Source organism: Cotesia typhae, unplaced genomic scaffold (assembly GCF_013202065.1).
Source record: "Cotesia typhae breed Kobodo isofemale line unplaced genomic scaffold, CoteBio_Ctyphae contig_48, whole genome shotgun sequence".
NCBI classification, from domain to species: domain Eukaryota; kingdom Metazoa; phylum Arthropoda; class Insecta; order Hymenoptera; family Braconidae; genus Cotesia; species Cotesia typhae.
The window spans coordinates 5,122,868-5,146,049 of record NW_027423756.1 but is presented as its reverse complement, the minus strand read 5'-3'; the positions used below and the strand labels follow the sequence as shown (position 1 = coordinate 5,146,049).

At 28.6% G+C, this 23,182-nt stretch overlaps 6 protein-coding genes across 9 annotated transcripts in view; 4 read left to right on the top strand and 2 right to left on the bottom strand.

The window, feature by feature from the left end:
* LOC141529652 (uncharacterized) overlaps nt 1-4,048 on the bottom strand; it is a 43,444-nt gene extending 39,396 nt beyond the window's left edge. For both annotated transcript variants that reach the window (XM_074246298.1, XM_074246299.1), the window contains exon 1: nt 3,923-4,048. The gene's annotated coding sequence lies outside the window, so the exon portion shown is untranslated. The remainder of the gene's footprint in view (nt 1-3,922) is intronic.
* On the top strand, nt 1,737-3,701 carry LOC141529658 (seminal metalloprotease 1). Its single transcript, XM_074246307.1, has 3 exons — nt 1,737-2,044; nt 2,470-2,646; nt 2,754-3,701. Exons 1-3 carry the CDS (start codon nt 1,840-1,842, stop codon nt 3,341-3,343), a joined length of 972 nt encoding a protein of 323 aa, XP_074102408.1. The 5' UTR covers nt 1,737-1,839; the 3' UTR covers nt 3,344-3,701.
* A 58-nt stretch (nt 4,049-4,106) lies between the features above and the next one.
* LOC141529651 (acylamino-acid-releasing enzyme) lies at nt 4,107-7,993 on the top strand. 2 transcript variants are annotated; one of them, XM_074246295.1, is made up of 14 exons: nt 4,107-4,244; nt 4,623-4,693; nt 4,770-4,990; nt 5,064-5,236; nt 5,323-5,739; nt 5,855-6,003; nt 6,064-6,235; nt 6,300-6,548; nt 6,614-6,751; nt 6,839-7,059; nt 7,148-7,227; nt 7,308-7,355; nt 7,500-7,724; nt 7,806-7,993. In XM_074246295.1, the coding sequence occupies exons 2-14, from the start codon at nt 4,679-4,681 to the stop codon at nt 7,912-7,914; spliced, it is 2,217 nt and encodes a 738-aa protein (XP_074102396.1). In that variant the 5' UTR covers nt 4,107-4,244; nt 4,623-4,678; the 3' UTR covers nt 7,915-7,993. The 2 variants fall into 2 exon arrangements, with proteins under 2 accessions (XP_074102396.1, XP_074102397.1); XM_074246296.1 differs by lacking the exons at nt 4,107-4,244; nt 7,308-7,355 and having other exon boundaries at nt 4,555-4,693.
* Nucleotides 7,994-8,435: 442 nt separating this feature from the next.
* On the bottom strand, nt 8,436-11,125 carry LOC141529657 (uncharacterized). Its single transcript, XM_074246306.1, has 5 exons — nt 10,937-11,125; nt 10,478-10,817; nt 10,169-10,407; nt 9,300-9,507; nt 8,436-9,220 (listed from the first exon to the last, which is right to left on the bottom strand). The coding sequence occupies exons 2-5, from the start codon at nt 10,599-10,601 to the stop codon at nt 8,715-8,717; spliced, it is 1,077 nt and encodes a 358-aa protein (XP_074102407.1). The 5' UTR covers nt 10,602-10,817; nt 10,937-11,125; the 3' UTR covers nt 8,436-8,714.
* A 187-nt stretch (nt 11,126-11,312) lies between these two features.
* Nucleotides 11,313-17,073, top strand: Ints8 (integrator complex subunit 8). The gene is made up of 8 exons (XM_074246294.1): nt 11,313-11,584; nt 12,461-12,878; nt 12,950-13,427; nt 13,816-14,061; nt 14,121-14,370; nt 14,446-15,421; nt 16,335-16,453; nt 16,526-17,073. The coding sequence occupies exons 1-8, from the start codon at nt 11,464-11,466 to the stop codon at nt 16,987-16,989; spliced, it is 3,072 nt and encodes a 1,023-aa protein (XP_074102395.1). The 5' UTR covers nt 11,313-11,463; the 3' UTR covers nt 16,990-17,073.
* On the top strand, nt 17,014-22,631 carry Ccdc85 (coiled-coil domain-containing protein 85). Of its 2 annotated transcripts, none has more exons than XM_074246305.1 (6): nt 17,014-17,146; nt 18,225-18,937; nt 19,660-19,875; nt 20,378-20,567; nt 20,919-21,199; nt 22,474-22,631. In XM_074246305.1, the coding sequence occupies exons 2-6, from the start codon at nt 18,320-18,322 to the stop codon at nt 22,516-22,518; spliced, it is 1,350 nt and encodes a 449-aa protein (XP_074102406.1). In that variant the 5' UTR covers nt 17,014-17,146; nt 18,225-18,319; the 3' UTR covers nt 22,519-22,631. The 2 variants fall into 2 exon arrangements, with proteins under 2 accessions (XP_074102406.1, XP_074102405.1); XM_074246304.1 differs by having other exon boundaries at nt 17,068-18,169; nt 18,238-18,937.
* Nucleotides 22,632-23,182: the final 551 nt, after the last annotated feature.

Below are 23,182 nucleotides of genomic sequence, written 5' to 3'. Positions count from 1 at the left end.
AGTATCCTAACTAAATTATACTTGCATCATGATTTTTTTTTTATAAATAATGACAAATCAAATTAATTGTAGCATCAATTAGTGCAAATTGATATCTAAAGTATCAAATTTATAAAAGATAAAAAAAAATAAAATTTCAATTATAAAAAAGCAAATACTCTCAAAATTAAAAGACGAAATAGATAAAACGATGTAAAAAAAATAAATATAAATGTGACTATTTAAAAAAAAAAAAAAAAAAAAAAGTTCTAAACAAACAAACACAAACTTAAGATGTTAATTTATGTATTTACAATGGTTTCAAAATAATAAATACAAATTGTGGAAACGAATTACAATAATTATTTTTTTTAGTAATAATTTGGAGACAATTACGTAAAATTGTCGTACTTCTGTAAAGAAAGATGTAATAACAGATGAACTAATGTATACTTTAGTATCAAACCGCGTATAATGATGTTGAATATGCTAAACTGTGTAAATACATTATTACATTATTATATGTCTTATACAAAATATATATATACATAGATATAGATATATATATATATATATATATATATATATATATATATATATATATATATATATATATATATATATATATATATATATATATATATATATATATATATATATATATATATATGTGCCAAGAGAATGGTCAGGCAGGCAAGTCAGGCGAGTCATTGTCCTTTATCTCAGGTCGATTTGCGCACAGATACATTCACAAAGTGAGTCTGTTGGAACACATAAAAGCCCGCGGTTAGAATTTAGGCTACGAGAGGAGGTTCCACACACGGAATCTGGAACGTTACAGGTCATTGCCCTCAGTCATTCGCGCGCCCATACATAACACACATACATATGTATTTGTAATGTATAATTTTATTTGTACATATATATTAATTATTTTTACCCATCTCAAAACTTTCGGATGCATTCAATTAATTATATATCCTCGCAATCAATCCGCCGGTTCTTCGATAACAATAATAATTCGACCACCTCCTTTTTTTTTCTTTTTTTTCTTCTTTTTTTCCGTAATTTTATTATCCATCATTTATAATATCGGTATTTATACTGAATCTAATTTCGATTACGATAAATAATAAATCAATTTTTTATTATAAATCACGATAAACATTATAAAGTAGCTTATTCATTCGGATTTACGATATGTATTATATTTTCAAGATAATCAAATGCATTTTTCAATCTCATTTCGCTGATTTTTATCTCCATTTTATTTGATAATGATATTGATCATTGTTCGATTTAAATTAATTTATACACATTTATATTTAATGAATATAGATTAATGAATTAATTAAGAATTAAATCATCAAATTTGCAGTCCATCCTCGTCATAATCACAATGTTTTTGTATACACAACGACAACGGGTGTGACTATCGCAACTATATATACATCATGTACTATTCTTGACCTAATTACATAAATAAAAATATTCCAAGTGTATATATATATACTTGAAACTGAAGGTAAATAAAATATTAACAATTAAAATACTTAATAATAATACTCACATTTTCAAGGAAATTTTTTACCAATCAAATAGAAATAAAATTAGATGAAAAAAATTTTTCTATTATCAAAAGCAACGGAAAAATAAAAAAACTGATTGTAGATTACTTATAACAGCCAGTTGAGATAATCATTTTGTTATCACTATCATTGTTTCGATTCCTGCTGTTCTCTATCATTGTATCACGATGTATATAAATTAATCCTTTGCGAATAGGGAGCATTTATAGTCCAGTTCTCAGTTTTAAAACAAGTTAATATTTTTAAGTGAAATATATTCTGTAAAATAACAATGAAATTAATTAACATTTTAACGAGTTTTATTGTTATTATTTTATTATTATTTTTAAACTCGTCAACATGTAATTACGGAGTAACTGCATTCAATAGTCACCGTAGTAAATTACAACTCGATGAGCAACTTCGTAAATCAGTACCGCCAAAAGTATACTACTCTGGGAAGAATTATCATTCAAGTTATAATAGCGACGAAATATGTAAATTTAATATCATTATCGTTATTTTCTTACTCTATTATTTATAAACATTTATTTTTATTATCGCTTAAACTATACACCGTCATAATAAACATCTTTAAATAATAATGAGTTTCAAAATCTAAATGGCCTTAAAACAAACACAACATTGTTAAAAATATTATATAGTTACAATGACCTCTGCATTAGAATAACTTTGAATAATAAAAATATAAACATAAATAATAATAATTTTAAGAGGCTATTGATACTATTATTGATACTGTTATAAATATTTTATTTATTATTGCGGTGTATATATTTTACTTAAAACAATAATGACTGGATTAATATATATATATATATATATATATATATATATATATATATATATATATATATATATATATATATATTTATTATTTAATTGTATGTTAAATTGACAGTCAAGAGGGTCAATGAATGGAGTACTGATGACATAGAAAATGTCTGGGAATTAAGTGGCCTATTTGAAGGTGATATAATGCCCAATAGTGACTCGAAAATAAGAAATGGCCTTGTCGATGAAGCTATGCGATGGCCTAACGGTAGCATTCCTGTTTATATCGACAGAGATGATTTTGGTAACTTTTATTTCTTCTTCTTCTTCTTCTTCTTCTTCTTAATTAATTCCTTTATAAGTTTTCTATCTAACAATATATATATTTATTTATTTTTTTGTTGGTTAAAGATGAAGATGATGTCGAGAGTATAATGGGAGCCATAGATGAGTTTCACGAAAAAACATGTCTTGTTTTTCATCCGTATGATAATAAAACAGACAAGAATTACGTAATATTTCGAGGAAATCAAGCCGGTTGTTGGTCTTCGGTGGGCAAACAAAACAAAGGCCAAGTTATAAATTTACAAAATCCCGGTTGTCTTAGTCACGGAACTATTGTGCATGAAATATTACACGCTGTTGGTTTTTATCATCAACAGAGTACCTACGATCGCGACGAGTTTGTTAAAATAAACTGGGAAAATATAAAACCAGGGACAGAACATAATTTCAATAAATATGACAACCGTACAGTTACTAATTATAAAACCGAGTACGATTACAACAGTGTAATGCACTACAGTAAAAAAGCATTCTCGCAAAATGGCAATGAAACAATTACGCCTCTTAAACCGGGAGTTGAAATTGGGCAGCGGAAGTCCATGAGCAAAAAAGATATCTTCAAAGTTCGTATGATGTACAAAGATCACTGCAAAGGAAGAAAACCTCAAGGAGTAATTGCTTCCGTTCCACTCCGAATAACTTCTTTACTTTCCTAATTTATTATTATTTTATTTATTTAATTTAATTTAATTTAATTTAATTTAATTATTTATTACTATTATTATTATCATCATTTTTAATACCGAGTCAAAAGTACGTGCGTGTACTCGATATTACTTACTCTCTTATTATTCAACAACATATTTGTCTGTACCAGGTTATCACTTTTGTGTTGACGCACATGTTTATAGACACTATCGATATTTAACATTATTGTTAATTACAATTTACACAATAATCGTGGCGACACGTTCTGTCTAGATATGTACTATCTATAAATTGTTTAAGTGTTAAAACAATAGTATTTGTAGTTAATAAAAAATCATTTTTAAAAATAAAATAAAAAAAAAATTATACTTTTTCTTCCTCTTTCTTTTCTTTGTTTTTTTTTTATATATTCTTCTTCTTCTTCTTCTTCTTTTACTTTTTTAACAGTACACTGATAATAATCCATTGTTTTATTATCTTTATTTAATATCGAAAATTTTTGAAAAATAAGACGATAAATTTCAAGATAAAAATAACCTGAAGATAAATAAAATGACAATTAGAAAATACATAGATATTGCACTTACCCAAAAAAAACATTTAGCGAGAACGCAATTAATTAAGATGATTATTATGATGATGATAATAATGATAAAAGTACAAATACTGGAGAGTTGTTAATATCACATACATTCACTCGTTTAGTCTTAAAAAGTATTACAGGTGATGTACACATTTGAGACGTCAAACACGTCAACGATCAACGATTGTAGTAGCGAACGTGGCAACAACACATTACATGTAGACAGATATAAAGAAAGTAGAAAAAAGTGAATTTTCCAGAGCTCGTACTAAGTTGTACTGTGTGTTATTGTTGTTGTTGTTGTTGTTGTTATTTTTTTTATCCAGGTAATCACCACTTGTTGTTATAATTACGTAAGGAATTAAAAGTGTACAATTAAAAACTATTATCAGCTGTTATTAGTTGTTTTTTTTTTTGTTGTAAATTTAATATGGTATAGCGACCGACGATGACATCGCAATTCTGATTGTATTTTTTATTCCGCTGGATATCTCACGCATCTAACCTTAAAAGTAGTACACAGGACTACGATATATTACTGTGTTATAAACATTATTATTCAATTGTAATATACTGTTGATTTTAATCTTTTATGTACTGATAATTATTATTTATTCAAGTACATTATTATTTATTAAAATATCTCTGATAAGATTATGTAACGTGTAATTACAATCATCTATACTCAACATTTAATGCTGCAGGTGAATTCATCCCAGATAGTTTCTTTAAATAGTTTTCCTGATAATTAAAAAGCAAAATGTCATCAACACAAGTAAGTATTTTTTATTTAATTATCGCTGATGAGTAATTGAATATTTTAATAAAATTGTTTTGTTTTTAATTGTCAGGTGGATAAAATATTAAAATTATATCGGTCGTTGGCTCAGTACCCGTCATTGAGTTCAGCAAAATTAACTTGGGTCGGTGATAACCAGCTAATTGTTCGTAGCAATTGGTCTGAAAGAAATTTGGAAAGAACTTCTAATCAAAAGTATTCTATTGATTATTTTATATCAGCAGATAATTTTGAAGTTGTAACATCAATTTTTCCCCTTGACATTACATCCGAGTATGTGTCAATAACTTTTATAAATTATAAATATAAATTATTTTTTATTATTATTATTAATGTATATTTATAGACTATTATCCAAGACAAGTTTGGACGAGAATTACAAGGCAGTCTTGAGGTCCGTCCCTGGGAAAGATAAAGATCCCGCAGCTAAACAATTCATTGAAATTTGGAATAAAGGGTGTTTACTAAAAAATTATGACTTATCAGCGCTCGATGTCCACGGAGAAGTCTACAGTGATGGTAAATTAAAAATACATAAATAATAAATAAATATAATAATATTTGCTCGTAAATTATTGAGTATGAATAACATAAATGTCATGCAGGTGAATTTGGGTCATTCGAGTGGTCCTCGAACTCAAATAATTTAATATACATCGCCGAAAAGAAGCTTAAAAAGTCTGAACCTTTTTATAAACAGAAATCCTTGGATAGTAAAAAAAATTATGATAAATCTGACAATGATGAAACAACAAAAGGAAATGAATATATTTATAAAGGTGACTGGGGCGAGCAATTGGTTGGGAAACATATTCCAACTATTTGTATGCTGGACACTAATTTAAATATAATCGTTAATCTACCTGGAATACCCGATGATTTATCTCCTGGGCAAATTATTTGGACCCCTGCTAACGATGCTATTGTAGGAATTACATTAAAACATGAGCCTAGAAGGCTCGGTCTCATTTTTTGCACTAATCGCGAGTCCTGGATATTTTTACTCAAGGATGGAAAAATGGGTATTTAAATATTATTATTCATTTAAAAAATACTTTATTTATTCAACTGTTACTGTTTTTATTTTTTCTTCATTTTTTCATTTATTTGTTTATTTATTGTTTTTATATATTTCAGAAAAACTTTCGAATGATAATTGCTGCGTTCGATCACCCCGATTCAGTCCAGACGGTAAACATTTGGTCTGGATCGAACGAGATCTCAGTGGACTTCATCATAATGCCCAAAGACTTATGCATATTCTTTGGAAAGATCCACTCAAAAAGGTACACCAATTAAATTATTTTATAAGCAGCGTATATTTTAAATTATCTTGTTATTCCTAGCCGAGAATTCTTATTGATGTCGTTCCCAAAAGTATTACTATCGAAAGTAATAAACAGTTTTATGGAGTGTATAATCGGGTTTTACCATGTCGATGCTGGAGCTCCGATTCACGTTATTTATTTTTTAGCAATCCTCAGCGCTCCAATGTGCAATCTTATATTCTTGACATGAGTAACATCATCATTTAAATTAATGCTTACCTTTGATTTAATAATTAAAATAAATTATTTCACAGAAACAAAAAAATTGACGGAAATCGAAAATGATACAAGTAGCTTGAGCATTCTAGATGTTAAAAATGACATGATTTTATTTTCTCGAACATCATTGGTTGATTATCCTAGATTATTTATAGGCCGATTTGATAATAATAATCTCAGTCGAGTGTCACTCAATCAAGTTTCTGCTGAGATAAAAATTATTGACTTCAGTAACATCAAGTATGAATTTAATGAATATCAGTACAATAATAATGAGGAAGTTCGTAAGTATATCATTAATAAAATCAAAGTTAATTAAAATACTCAATAAATATTAATTATTTAATAGGTGATTTCAATTACATTTACTTTGGTCCGAAAACCGGAGCTGATAAATCTTGTCCATTGATTGTTGTTCCTCATGGAGGACCCCATTCAGCATTTGCCAATATATTTTCACTGGAAGCATCTCTTTACACCCTACTTGGTGCATAAAATTATAAATTATTATTAAATTTGTGACGGCTCATCATCAATCATAATATTACAATATTACAATATAGTTTTCTTTTAGGGATTGGAATTTTACAAGTTAATTACAGAGGCTCAACTGGCATGGGAAGTGATAATGTTGAGTATCTCCAAGGCAGAGTTGGAACAACTGACGTAATTGATTGTGTAACAGCCACACAAGAAGCTCTTGAAAAATACCCATGGCTAGACCCTGAGAGAGTTGGTCTCAGCGGTGGATCTCATGGTGGATTTTTGGTCGCTCATCTAAGTGGCCAGTATAAAGTATTTATTTAAATTTCAAACCGTAAAAAACACGATGACTCGACTAATTCTACGAGCATAAAAAAAAACAAATTTATTTTATTTTCAGAATATGTATAAATCAGTCGTAGCTAGAAATCCAGTAATTGATATCGCTGCAATGTTTACCATCTCGGATATTCCTGATTGGTAATTATAATTAATTAATTCCAACTATTTTTTTTATCCTATATTTTGATAATATATTAGTTCGCGGGTTTGTATTTCAGTCGCAATGCACTTTTTAAAGATGAAAGAATGGCGCTTGGCCATGACGTGTAAGATTACTAATATTCAATAGTTACATTATTCTCTAATTTATCTTTATGACTCATTAAGTTTTTTTTTTTATACATATTACTTAAATCTATAATTAAGAAAAAAAAATATTTATAAAATAACGACGGAATTGTTTATTTCAGGTGCGCAGCTGTAATAAATCAACCGTATCGTCAGTCATTTTCTGGCGAGCCCAAGTGTTATGCTGAGGAAATGACAATTATGATGTTTAAGTGCTCACCAATTGTTTATGCGGACAATGTCAAAGCACCCACGTTAGTTTGTATTGGAAAAAATGATCTACGAGTCCCACCATCTCAGGGCAAGCATTGGTACCATCGCCTCAAGGCAAATGGAGTCACTACCAAGTACGTACTAATGTATCACGAGTATATTCGTAATCATTTAAATTACCAAGGGCTTTTAATTCTTAATTTATTTTCATTTAGAATGCTAGTTTACGATGATAATCATCCGCTGAGCTCGGGACCTGTTGAAATTGATGAAATAATAAATGCTGCACTTTGGCTACTCGAACATCTTAAAGTCAATATTTGAATAATTAAATATTATCACATTCATTTTTTTAACATCAAGAATTTTTTACGTACTAAATAAATGAATTTCTATACTCTAATTTTGTTGGTTTTTTTTTATTGCTGTTATCTATATAATCTTGTTTTTTTTTTTTTTTTTTTTTTTTTTTACATTACGTATATTATGTATATATATAAAGGTATGAAAATTAAATCATTAAAAACGTTGATTTATCAGCAGTACGTAAAGTATACCGTATTAAAATGATAATAAAGAAAAGACTTTAAGTACACTTTGATCAATGAGTTTTACTAATAAAAAAACGAAGACGCATATTGCACGTAATTATGCATCGCTGTATTAAATATATAATTAAATCCGATTAGATTATACTTTACGGATAATCCGTATTGTAAATAATTAGCTGCGGGTAAATCCGATTATATATAATAAAAATTTTTTTATACATAAATATCTAATTGCTTGAGATAATTATAAAGTTAATTTGGCATGTTTACTTTGAAAGAATTAAAAATCACAATTAATATTATATTACTTATAATTATTATCAACTACACATCATTACGTATATTATTAAATATTTATATACAATTTAGATCATTTAAAATACTGCCGTATAACATAACAAACCAGCTTGAATATTAGTCAATAATTTCATGTACAATTTGTTCGAATAATTGAGCATTCAATAATTGCAATTCAAAAACGCGCAACAAAGGTAACATGTGACCTTAATGAATACTAATTATTATTACATATTACGTATATTATAATAGTAAATTTATATAATAAAAATAACTTTATATATTACTGTGCACGGGTGGCGGAACTCCGACGTCCTCCGCGGGAAATAGAGAGTCGTAACTAGGCGGCAAATCTTTGTCAGCGGGTGACGAAAGAACGGCAACTTGAAGCATCGGCGCGGAAGGTACCGACGGCGACTGTTGATCAGTAAAATTACCTGATCCACGATTATTGGCATTTGTAAATCTATGGTCATCCGGATTCGGCGGACCAGCACAGTCCGGAGACCAACACAGTTTGTGGTTTCGCCGGCAAATCCATAGACCCATTAAAAATATTATAAAACAGAGCAATATTGTCGAAACGGCAGTTATTGTTACTTTTGTTCCAACTCCATTGCTTACGATTATCTCAGGACAATTTGACTCGTCTTTACATATTTCAGGAAGACAATTTGTTATTCCATCACAGATATAATCCTCTGGTATACAATACTCTGATGTTTCTGTTGGTCGTTTATAAATCTGACCATTGTTATTTAAACCTTCACTACGGAAACAGTCTAATATTTAAAAAAAAAAATTGTTAATAAAAAAATAAATAAATATTAATTGAATGAAAGAAATTAATAGTTCTCATACCTTTAAATGGAGTATATACGAGTGTTATATTCAAGGGAGGATCTTCTGGATCTAAAGGTTGTTTCGATACTAATATCGTTGTTTCTATTTCATCTTCCATATTACTAGTGAATTCACCAACAATATTCCTCGTAAAATCGTCGTATATTCTCTCATAGTTTATTTTTCCGCAAAATGGTTTACCATCATCACGATTTTTTCGTTTAAACTAAAAATACGGATATTATCAAATTAAAATATGATACTGATATTAACAGACATCTAACAATTATTAAAATTTTTATGACAAATAAATTATATAAAAAAATATTTTTCAAAATTCGTATTATAATTTTTTAAATCGGACTGACTCACTATTTACAAAACCCAAAAAGACCCCAACGTATCACTCCCAACAGTTAAAGTCGGTGATATGACTACAGCAGTTAAAAACGACTCTAAATAATAATCAATTAAAAAAAAAAAAAAAATAATTTTTGAAAATAAAAATTTGTTACTAAATTTTTTTCACTGTAATTTAAATGTTATAAAAATTATCTTATATTGTTGCCATATAGGATGTCAAAAAATTGCTAACATTGAAATACAATTATAAATGCTGTATAAGTATAAAAGGGTATAAAAATATTGTAACGTAATTATGATATTTGGAGTAAGAAGTGTCACATATAAAAAAAAAAAAAAAAAAAAATGTAGAAAAACGAGTCATAACTAAGTGTAATCATAACAAATGTAAATAATTAAAATAAGTCAAAGACAGTTTTGTAAAACACGTACTGTGATACGAATAAAATTCTATTCTATTCTAAAAATTGTAAGATGTCTGTTAAATTCAGTATCATAATAAAATTAATAAAAAATAGAATTACTTTGACATAATCCACACATTTAGAACCATTTTGACGAAATGACAAATTCTGTATAACAACCATCAAATTTTGTCGATGTGCTGTTTTAACAATAAATTTACATATCAAATCGGTGTTCAGAGGTGTTCTCCAGCTCTGAAAAATATAACTGGGTTCTATTGTTATAGCACGAGTCAACTTTGGTATTGGTTTAGCTTTGCCTCGTAAAGGATGGCAAATTTCTTCTTGTGTGAGATTATCTATAACAAACAATTCCATTAATAAATCACCTTATACAATTATTATTTTAAAAGTCAAGCAATTACTTACATGTTTCATAAGATTCATGCTTCGATAGAGAGTATTTTAATTTTGCGTAACAAAAATCAGTGGTAATATTGATCACTATTACGAGAAATAAATAAAAACATTTGAAGATATGCAATTTAGCCATTTTCTGTTGGATAAAAAACGTCAACACGACATTTTATCTTCCGTCAACCGTTAAATTGATTATATTTGACCTGATTGGGTCTCTCGAGACGTGAATGTATATTACATAGACAGAGCGACTAATCCAGTTGGTAATTAAAATATTTAAATTATCAGGATGGATTAATCATAGAGGTATGATTCAGTCAACGTCCATAACTATCAACAATATTAATTCCTAAAAGACAATTTTATATGTACATTACACAATTCTTTACATAGAAAAATTTTTATGATGGGATAAAGATATTTGCTTATTTATATTGCTTGTATATATATATATATATATCTACTTACTTGTAACAATTTGAGATGTATTTATTACTGGCAAAAAAACATACGAATTTTTTCCACTAGTTATCTTTATAGGAGTTAAAGCTAAAGGACTACGAAATACAGAATACAGGAGAACAGAGTATATAGTATTACCTACAGTATACGTAAGTAAAAGACGCAGGTGGTGTCAAGTGCAGGTGGTTGCGCACGGAGCTTAGATAGATCTATCTAAGCTCCGTGTGGTTGCGCTTTATATTTAGATTTCTTCCCAGCTGCCCTCTGGTGAACTTTGATAGCAATAAAATCAGAGAATTCACCAGAAACGCCAGAAAAACAAAATTCTTCTGCCATCTGTGCACGGTTTAGGTATCCAGTGGCCGGTCTGATGGCTGATCGTGTCAGTCGTCAATTGTCTGCAGGATAAGAACAACAAGTTTAACCTTTCGAAGAATTATCTACTGTTTATTGTTATAAATCCTCATAATTACTTTATTAAAATTTTAATTACTAATTTAGATTATTTATAGTTGATATTTAATTAACGAGTGATGATGGATGTCGATTTGTTGAGACCGGGAACTGTACCTATTTCACCGGATACGATTCTATGGTTTGAATTTCTGTTAAACCCGTCTTTGTTGAAAAAACATATTTCAAAAAATTTACCAGGTAAATTTATTTATTTTTGGATATTTATTTATGTCATTAAAGTTAGTCGACGGTCTAATTTTTTTGATTTTTTTTTAATAATTTAATTAAAACAAAAAAATATTTTTAAAAAATTGAACCTGCAGTTTTTGAACATTTTTACACGAGTAAATTTTTTTTTTATTTTTTTGTAATTTTTTCAATAAAAAAAAATTCTGAAAATTTTTAGATGTCGGCTAACTTTATTTTCATTATTTGTTAATTTTTTTATAATAATGAAGTTAGCGGTCAGCTGTTAATTTTAAAAATTTTTTTAACAAATCAATTACAATAAAAAAAATGTTTCTAAAAATTTTCACTTTTAATTTTTATTAATTTTCATTTGTAAAACTTTTTAATTAAAATTTTTTTTAACAATTTAATTGGTAAAAAATTCTAAAAAAATTTTTAATGTCTGTCAACTTCAGTGTCATATTTTTTTATACTTCTTTTTTATAATACTAAAGTTTGCCAACATTTTTAATTTCTTTTCATTTATTAAATTAGAGCTAAAAAATATTTTTAAAAAATTGTACTCATACACAGAAAAAAAAATTTACTTGAATCAAGTAAATAATTTTGAAGAATTTCATCGTCTTGGTTTAAGTCGAAAAATTCTTAAGCTAAAAAATTTTACTAGATTCAAGAATTTTTCATTTTTATTCAAGACAGCTTCTTCAAAATTATTTTCTTGGTTCAAGAATTTTTTTTTTTTTTGGATCAAGTTAATTTTTTTTTTCAGTGTCGTTTTTCAAGTTTTTCACAAGTGAACATTTTTTTTATAATAATTTTTTTAATAAAAAAAAAATTTCAAAAAATTTTTAGATGTCAACTAATTTAATTTACGTTTTTTTTTAGATCCGTCCCCGACAGACCTGATGATTAAGTTTATGTCAATAAATTCAGATTCCCGAGATTCGGAGGTCAAAATAATTGATTTTGAATCAAGTGAATCAAAAATTAGCAACAACAAAAAATACTCGCACAAGAGTGTTGCTTTGAAAATTTTGTCTTTAAAAATAGGAGCTTACTTCAAATGGGATTTGGATATTTTAGAGATAAAACTTCCGCTTCCAATGCAGCTGACATTTTTGCAAGATCTTTTTTATATCACAGGAGATTTTATTATAGAGTTACCCGGTCGCCCGGAATTTAACATTGCTACTGTCAGCGATCAATTTTTATTCACGCTTGTTTTGTATCACAGGTGGCATATCAGAGCTACTGTTAATAAGGCTTTGAATAACAAGCAGTCGAAGCCACAGTTTATACACATGTAATTAAAATATTTAATTCATAGTAATAATTTAAATAAATTAATATTAAAACAGATATTTATATTTGCAGACCTGGAATTCAGGAACCAACGTATGTAGCGCCGGCTCTGGTCGACGATATCATGAGGAAAATTGAAACTAACGTCCAACACAGTGTACAAGTATTGAATGCTGTTATTCAATTGACAGACATAAAACCCAAAATGTTAACGTTTGACACATTTCAAATTTTAACTGAAGACAGCTCGGAGATAAAACAAAATTGGGAAAATATGCAAGACATATCTGTCGAAGAATTCAAGTGTCAAATTCATTACGATTTGGCAACTATTTATTTACTGAGAGAAGAATATGATATCGCTAAATACCATATCACTCAAGCGCGAGATTTTTTTAATAATTTAACGTCACTAAAAACCAAAATGTCGTATTGCCGAGTACAGAAAGACGTTTTGGACGGGTATTGTCGCGCGACGAATGTCGCTATTGTGGGAGTTGAACTTTCTTTGACTCAACAGTTACATAACTCCGTTAGAAATAATTATGCTGTAAGTTTAATTATTAAGTTAGTACCTCTACAAAAAGAATATTTCAAGAAACTTATGGAGTTTTTTTTATCGAAAGATAAATATATTAATAATTCACCATCAAAATTTCAGATCAGTTCACCGTACCGTTTTTGAGTAATTAATTTTCGAAATTGCATCTTTTACATGTAGAGGTATAGAGAGATGGTAAAGTTAGTATGAATTCAAATTAGTATTTGCATCACTCGAGTAGTACGGAAAATTGCATTTTGAAATTTTGATGGTGAATTATTAATATCTTTCGATAAAAAAAAATTCCATAAGTTTTTTGAAATATGCTTTTCGCGGAGATACTACCTTAAACATAATCGATGTTAAAATTTCTAATAAAATTATTTTTTTTTTGCAGGGAATATTAGATATATTGAAAGCCGACAATATTGCAAGAGAAATCCCAATGATTTACAGAGATAATTTGGAGTTGGATATAGAAGGAGGCGTGGCGAATAATAAAATTGTCGTTCCCAGAGATTTGTTATTGAATGTTCAATGTTTAAATTTAGTGAGAAAAATTCTAGATAATGTTATAGTACAAGGGAATTATATTACTGAAATAAAGCGTTCTAAATCCGTCAGCTTGGATATACTCTTTCCGGTAAGATTTATCGTTATTCTTATTAAATAAATTGAATTTAATACTTGGGTACTTTCTAGGCAATTGACAGCGTTCTGGTGAATGCTTCTACAACAAATAAGCAACGGATAGCTCGTTATCTGTTATATTTAATAACGATGACTGATATAATTGAGCTGTCTCAACGTATTTTAGCTAATGAGTCGTACAAATCATTATTTGATGGTGAACAACTCGAAGAAATAAGGACACGGGCCGCGCCAGAGGTAACTGAGCTGCCTGCATTATTATTAAATAACGATTGGGGAGTTTCTCTTACAACTTACAACCGTACGTGCTGTATTTTATTTATTTTAATTCTTTAAAAATAGATCAACAGTTAATTATATTTTTAATTTGTTTTAGAAAGTAAAAAGTTCCACATATTTGAATTGGAGAGACAGTTAATTCATTCGTATGATCCTGTTGAAATACGAGACTTGTTAATAAAATTGGACAGACAAAGCTCGATGAATCCACCTAGCCGAGCGAAAAGTCGCTGGGAGATACCCATTCCGTTGCAAAGCGTAGTTAGTAGTCTTCCGCACGGCTTGTATCAAGACTATACATTTATCTTGCTAGCCAAGAGCCGCGAATTGACGAGCGCAAAAAATTTAAAGGATGCAAAAGCCCTTTTGAATGCTATTGAAGATGAGATACAAGTTCATATAGCCACACAGAATCCAAACTTGATAAATCTGTCGTATAAATTGTCTAAGATGATCAGCTGGGAGCTTATTTTAGTTGAAATTTTACAGTATTACAATTCGTGGAACGCTAATTTAACTGTAACTTCAACTGTCGAAGACACCAATCTCCTGGAGTTAGTAGAAAAATGTAAACAGTGTCTTGCGAATGTACGAGAAACAGATCAAGCTATTCCTCGACAAGAAATAATTGAATATTGCGTGGTATTTTTACTGAATATGGCTGAGTGGGATTATTTTTGTGGGATGGATAAACGTTGGAATCAGTGCGACTTTGCGGCGGCAATCAGTAGCGTTTGTCAAGAAATTGTTAAACAGAAAGGTACACGAAAATTTCCGAGAGAAGCATGGGACTTGCTTCTTGTTACTTTTGGACCACCTAAAGATTTACCGCAAAAACGAAGTAGCACCAGTGGAAATAGTGGGTCTTCTACGACGATTTCCATCGGTGGTAGCGGTGGTACTAAAGATATTATGAATAACACTATTACCAGTACGCTTCTTAGACTGCGAGAGCCTACAGCACTTGCGGTTGCCATTTCATTGTTGGCACGAATACACAATGTCTTGCGGGATGAATCAAGTCTTGAATTGTACACGCAATATCTTACTCTTTGGCCAGCCAGTATATCAAAGTAATTTTTTAAACTTTAATTTTATTTATTTTATTTTATTATATCGGGTGTGGTGCATGCCTACTCAGAATTTTTCTCCATTTTAGAAACTAACAAAATTTATCTCTATACGAGTCAAGCCAATACGTTTCTTTTCACATAGACAAATCTTTATACAAGATTATTTTTCTACACCGCAGTATCGATTCTAAGGGCTTTATTCGATTTAAGAAAAAAAAACAAAAATAAAATAAATAGACTATTAACATTGATACATTTATAAAAAAAACTCCGCGGAGTGAATTATTTATTTCTTTTATTACATAAAAATGAAAAAATGTATTCGTTTAAAAATTACAAAATGCGTATTTAGAGATTTTTTAAATTAATATAATTTTTTTCCTAAGTTTAATATAACTAATAAATTTTAATATTTAGGAAAAATTGCATCAATATTTTTTTTTTTAATTTCTACAAGTAGCATTTTTTGATAAATGCTTTCTATAATAATTTATTCATTATTAGATCCTAAAAATTGCCACTTGTCAATTAATTTTAGTGACATTAAAGTCACTTATTTTTAAATTAATTACTTTAAATAATAGTCTATTTATTCTTTTTTTTTTTTCTTACATCGAATGTCAAGCGCTTACGACTTGAAATTAGGGTTTAGTAGAGATTTCAAATCTGAGAGATATTCTTATGTATAAATATTCTGTTTATTGTTTTTATGTGTGTAGTGATGCCGCGGTGTAGAATTTATCTTGCATAGAGATTTTTTTATGTGAAAAGAAACATATTGGCTTGACTCGAGTAGAAATAAATTTTGTGAATTTTCAAAATGGAGACAAATTCTGTGTAGGCATGGACCACACCCATTAAATCATATTTGTTTCATTAAATAAAATCTTATATATATTTACTTAAATTACAGCGCTAATTCTTACAACATAAGGATGATCAGCGAATTTTTACTCCATTTATTGACTCAAGCATTGAAATGTTACCCAACAAATGTTCATTTCTTACGAGCTATGGGGGACCTCAATTTCAGTAAGATTATTATTATTAAAATCATAATTATAAATTCCTTGATAGAAAAAATAATAAAATTTTCATTTTTAGTATTGACGTATTACGAGAGTGCAATGAAGTACTACCTTGAAGCGATTATGGTAGAAAGTAATTTATTCAGTCAGAGAGTCCCAGGACACCTGCAACCGATATATTGGCGCATGATTAAATGCTGCGCGCATCTCCAGTGCTACACACAGGCGACTGTATTATGTCAATTTTTAGAAGAAATAAATTATTCACTAGCCTTCAAAATGGCATCCAGTGACCAAAAGATTTGCGCGTCCACCGATGCAATGGACGCTTATTACCACTGTATTTGGGACACTACCATCTTGGAATTTCTGATCCACCTGCACTCAAAGCGTGGCGAGCATCACAGAAAACAATTAGCCATAAAAGTTATCGGGATGCTCGAATTAAACTCAAATAATAATGACGAAATCCAGAGAGAGGCAGCGAATATTCGCAAAGCCAGATTTTTCCGAGCGTTAGCAAAACAATATGTCTATTAATTAAAATAATTGAATTATTTTACATTAATTATTATTTTATTGTATAATACAAATTGATTGTTTATAAATATTTTACAAGCCCTAGCAGTTTAGTTACTGGAATATAATTTAATTAATAGTAGGCTAGTTAAAGCTATTGGATTTAAAACGTTCAAGGGTGAATATATTTAATTAATTTAGCGTGTTATGCGTTGACAAGTAACCAGTACGATGTATATATATCTAGAGTACAGGGTACAGTATTCCCTTCAGTGCCCTTCAGTGTCATCCACTATCCGAGCACTCATCTCAACTTTATTAAACTCACCTCTGGTTCCCCTCTACTCTGTAGGTTGCGGCAAGTAATTTTACCTTTGCTTACCTTTGCTTTCTCTTGTTATTTCTTTTTTACCTACTACCATACTCTTGACTTAAATCTCTCTCTCTCTCTCTCTCTCTCTCTCTCTCTCTCTCTCTCTCTCTCTCGCTCTGGTCTCTCGTGGACTACACACTCACATCTGATATAGTATAGTGACAGCGAATGTAAGCCGGATGGGATGGCTGGGATGAAAATCTACTGTAAAATGCATGGCGCGCGTTAGCGTCAGCACAAAAAGTATACTAGAGAGGTAAAGGTATAAGAGCGCGGCACAGCACAGGTACACGACCCCCCGCCTTAGGTACCCCTTCTTACCAGTGTACCCACTGCTCTCAAGTTGTATTACGCTTAAGAGAGTATACTTAGTTATGTTATACTTAGTCTTCTTCGTTTCCTGTCAGAAATGTGCTGATTAATAAAAAATATACTTTTGATTAGTCATTAGTTTATATTTATTATTCAAAAAGTTTGCAAAGTAGTTGTTTCATCGCGCCCGCGCGATTTTAATACACATTTATATCTGGTGGGCAAGTTGAAGCATTCACGCGTTCTAGATCAGTTTACCGAGTACTGCCTGTGTAAATTCTTTTCTCTCTATTCCTCGTTAGCTGGTTACTGGTTACTTATACTGTGGATTTTTTTAAGCCTGGTGATCAAAATCCAACGCAGTATACCTATACCTTTAAATTCAATTCATGGTATTTAACTACTCTCAGCCATATTGGAGCGTGATTTAATTGCGGCACAGTTTTTAAATTTTTTATAGATAAATATTTACTAAAGTATCTTAAATTTTGAATTTTGTGATTGTTATACCGACAAGTGAGTACTGTAAGTTGTAATCGTTGTTGTTATTAAGATAATAAATGACTTTTAGGAATAAATTATAGTGGAAAAAGACTAAAAGTGGACAGCGAATGAATTTTAACAGAAATGGGACGAGTGACACTTTACACTTGATCTAAGGCCATCATGTCCAACAAAACAAAATCTCAGACGACGCAGCATCAAGAGAAGCAAGTACAACAACCACAGCCGCAGCAGCAACAACACCAGCAACAGCAAGCGCAACAGCACCAACTTCAGCAGCAACAGCTGCAGCAGCATCATCTTCTGAAACAACAATCTATTGGGCAGCTTCCGCCTCAGTATCAGCCGCCGCCTCAGCCCACTATTGGTATCCTAAAGAATTCGACAAGTATCGGCAGCAACCCAAATGCCCTTTTGAACAGCTACCCCCAGTCACAGCAACCCCAGCGGGTGACGAACATCAAAGATGCTCAGGCAAAGTATCTTCCTAAATTAGATAGTCTCGGCAACCAGCCAATGGTTCTCGGATCTGCCGGTAAAGCTCCAGCTCACTCTTATTATCCCTCGAAAATTTCCCCCGGACAATTTTTGCCGTCGAGCAGTAGCAGCAGCAGCAGCTATCCCGGTGGTAATATTATTATTCCAAATACTGGCAAACAGAGAATAAGCGACGAAGAATTTATGCGACTCAGTCCTGTGGAAATGCTCAAGTTTGTCAGAAAAACTGAGAGTGATCTTGCTAGAATTGTTACTGAGCAAAATCGACAGATACAAAATTTGGTAATTATAGTTTTTTAATATCAGTGGAATATTTTTTTTATTTGAGAAGTTTTATGATTATTTAATGAATAAAAAATTTTGAAATATCCTATTTAGTTTGAGAAATTTTAAAAATTTTACGTTTATAGAAAGAATTTTTTTTTTTATTTAATTAATTTATTTAAAAAAATTTTTTTTTATTTATAGAAGAAATAAAATATTAATAAAGAAGAAATGAAGAAAAATTAATACTGCAATAATTGTTTTTAAAACATTTTTAAAAAAACAATTGAGTTTCTTTTAAATCATGGAAGTTCACTGACATTTTTCAAAATTTCATAGCAATAAAATTATTATCAAAGAAATTTAATAAAAAAATTCCACGTGTGAAAATTAAAAAAAAAATTATTAGTGAAAATTTTTTAAGGTATTTTTTTATGACATTGAAGTTGGAAGACATTAAAAATTATTTTAAAATTTTGTAATAATACAATCATTATAAAAAAAATTTTATTAAAAAATTCTACATGTGAAAATTTTTAGAAGCATTTTTTTATTGTTATTGATTTTAAAATTAATAAAAATTGACAATTGTCAACTAACTTCAGTATAATTTTTTTAATTAAAATTTTTCATTTCTTAAAATAAATATACATACTTTTCACAACACTAATAAGTGTACTTGGCCCCTCCAAAATTAATTTTATTCATAAAAAATTAATTAGATATTTTTTTAAATTTAGCTCGGTGAGTTGCGGTCATTAAAAGAAGCAAATCAACGATTAAGCGATGACAATCAGGAATTAAGAGATCTGTGTTGTTTTTTGGACGACGACCGTCAAAAAGGGCGAAAACTAGCCCGGGAATGGCAGCGGTTTGGCAGATACACTGCAAGTGTGATGAAACAAGAAGTTTCGGCCTATCAAAATAAATTACGTCAGTTAGATAATAAACAGCAGGTATGCATCAGTAATTGATTTATTATCACTTGAAAAATTGTTAGATTATACTAGTAAAAATATCACATTAGTTTATGTAAATATGACATCAAAGTTAGCTGTTATTTGATTAATTTTTAATTTTATCTAACAATTAAATTAATTCTAAAAAATTATTTTAAAAAAATTGCCTTTTTAATTTTTTTAAATTTCTACATGTCAATTTTTTTTCCTCTTACTTTTTTTTGTTATAATTTATTTGTCAATCAAGGTTGTAAAAATGATTAAATATATGACATTAAAGTTAGCAGTCATTAGAGAATTTAAAAATTTTATTTAACAAAAAAATTAGTTTCAAAAAATGATTTTTAAAAAATTGGATTTTTAATTTTTTTTAATTTTTAAATATCAATTTTTTTGCCATAATTTATTTGTTAAAAAAAATTCTAAAAATTATTAAATATCTGCTAAATTAATTTTTATGAAGTAAATTAACAAAACAATTGTAAATACTATTTTGCAGGAACTGATAAAAGACAATCTCGAATTAAAAGAGCTCTGTTTGTACCTGGACGAAGAGCGAGGAAGTGGCGGTGCCCAGAGAGATGACGGCGATGGATCTAGCTCGAGTACAAACGCTGAAGAAACAACCGCGGTACCTCCACCACCACCCGCTCCGCCACGTCAAGTTCGGCATACTTCTTTTTTTAACGGTAAATATTTTAAAAATTAATGTTGTAGTTTAATGAGGCTGAAGTTAGCAGACACTTGACAATTTTTTTATTTTCTTTAAAAATGAACTAGACATAGAAAATAATTTATAAAAATGTCATTTATAATTTTTCAGAGCTTCTAAACATGAAATTTTTAATTAAAATTTTCTTGCTATAATTTGTTTATTAAAAAAATTCTAAAAATTATCAGACGTTTCTCAACTTCAGTGTCATATAGTTTATTAGTTGTTAGTGAGGACATAGTTTATTTAATAATGGATTTTTTTTTGCCACAATAACAGCTTATAATAATTTTAACAATTATTATAATAACTATTAATAATTAAATAGATGAAACGATGCAATACGTGCGGAGTCTTGAGCAAAGAGTGAAACAGCTTGAGGAAGACAAAAGCATGTTGCAGGCAAGAGCCCAAACGTGGGAGGCCGAGAGTCGGGATGCACGTTGGGAGACCGCAAACGACGGTGACAATCCTCATAATCTTCATAGTGGAAGTGGACGTCCCGAGGCTGTTGTTCAAGCACTTCAGGTTCTTGAAGTAAGAGAACAATTAGAAAGGGATGCTGGCCATAATCCTACTGAAAAAGCACTCGTACGAGAGATGTGTAATGTGAGTATTGTTTCTTTTATTAATTCTTATAAATATTACATTAGCTGTGTTAATAAAAATAATATGGTTCTGAAATTAAGAGACATTTGTCAATTTTTTGGATTTTTAATGAAAATTAATTTAGCAGATATTTGATAATTTTTAGAATTTTTGTTAACAAATAAATTGTGGCAAAAAAATAAGAAAAGAAAATTGACAAGTAGAAATTTTAAAAACAAAAAAATGCAATTTTTTAAAAATAATTTTTTATACTTAATTTAATTGTTAAATAAAATTTAAATTTAAAATTAATCAGGTGGCAGCTAATTTGAATGACATTAAAGTTAGCAGTCTTGTCCAGTTTTTAATTTTTTTTTAATAAAAAAATTTGTTTTAAAAAAATTGCATTTTTAATTTCTTCAAATTTCTACATGTCAATTTATTTTTTCTAATTTTTTTTTTGCAATAATTTATTTGTTAAGAAAATTCTTAAAATTATTAAATGTCTGCTAAATTAATTTATTAATGTTTTAGAAAATTGTGATATTCAACTTTTTTTTTTTTTAATTATTCGTTTTTTATATACTTTTCAAAAAAATATATATATATATATATATATATATATATATATATATATATATATATATATATATATATATATCAAAAAAAGATAAAATAGAAGTTTATGAAAAATACGTTTTCCGACATCTAAACTTTTTTAGAATTTTTTTACTATTAAAATTATTACAAAAAATTTAAAAGAAAAAATTCTACCTGTAAAAAATTTGAAAAATTATACGTGCAATTTTTTATAAATATTTTTTTATTGCTAATTCAATTAATAAAAAAAAAAAAACAAAAATTTTTCGCTGTCGGCTAATTTTAGTTTTATTAGAAATTTTATCTAAAAACATGAGAGCCAAAATTTTTTCCAACTCTTGAAGACACAGAAGCTATCGAAATTTTTATTTTGTTCTTTCACTACATTTTTTATCATAAATCCAAAGAAAAATCAAGCAGAATAAAAAAAAAATTTGAAAATTTTAATTTTTTACCTTGTTATGGCCCAAAATTGGGTTGACCCCACTTGGAAATAATTACCAAAAATTTTAGTAAGAAATTCCACATTTACAAGTTAAAAAAAATTACAAGTGCAAAGTAAAAAATAAATATGTTTTTTTTACAATTGATTTTTAAGAAAAAATAAAAAACATTGATAGATGTCTGTTGATTTCAGTATCATAAAATAATGATATTGAAGTACCAATTATTGAATACAAAATAAATCATTACAGGTCGTATGGCGAAAACTGGAAGAAAGTCCACATATGAGACGTTAATTAGTTGTACTCGTTGTTATATCTCCGCACTTAGCACTTGTTATCAAATAATTATATATTATGATATTTATATAAATATATATAACTCAATTATATACGGTTCAATGAAGAAATCTTAGGTGTCGTTCTAGTGTGCTCATAAATTAGTATTATTGATTTAAACTATACAATTAAAATTTATATTTAGAAAGAAATTAAAAAAATTATAATTAGTTGGAATTATTTTTGGAGATGAAAATTAATTTGTTAATTAAAATCAAAACTTTCGTTTAACATTATGGAATAATTTATATATTTCTATAATGATTTGCATCTCTAATACACTGGAATGAATTACTCTTTAATTCGCTTACATGGTCATCACATATTTATTATCTTTATTTTAAAATTAAATTGGAACTGACTTATCACTGTCTGATGCGTGCACATTAAATTTTTAATAAAATAGTACAAATAAATACAAATTATATCTTTTAAGCATTATCGCTAAGCAAATCAATAATAAATAAATAAGCTAAATGTTATCTAGTATTGTATGCGTATTTGGTCAATACGTTATTTTCAATTTTAATAATACTCAACTACAACTTTTTTATTTTAATTATCTGTTGTTCTTTTTTATCTTGCCTATTTTTTTATTTTTCTCTTTTTTAATTTATATATT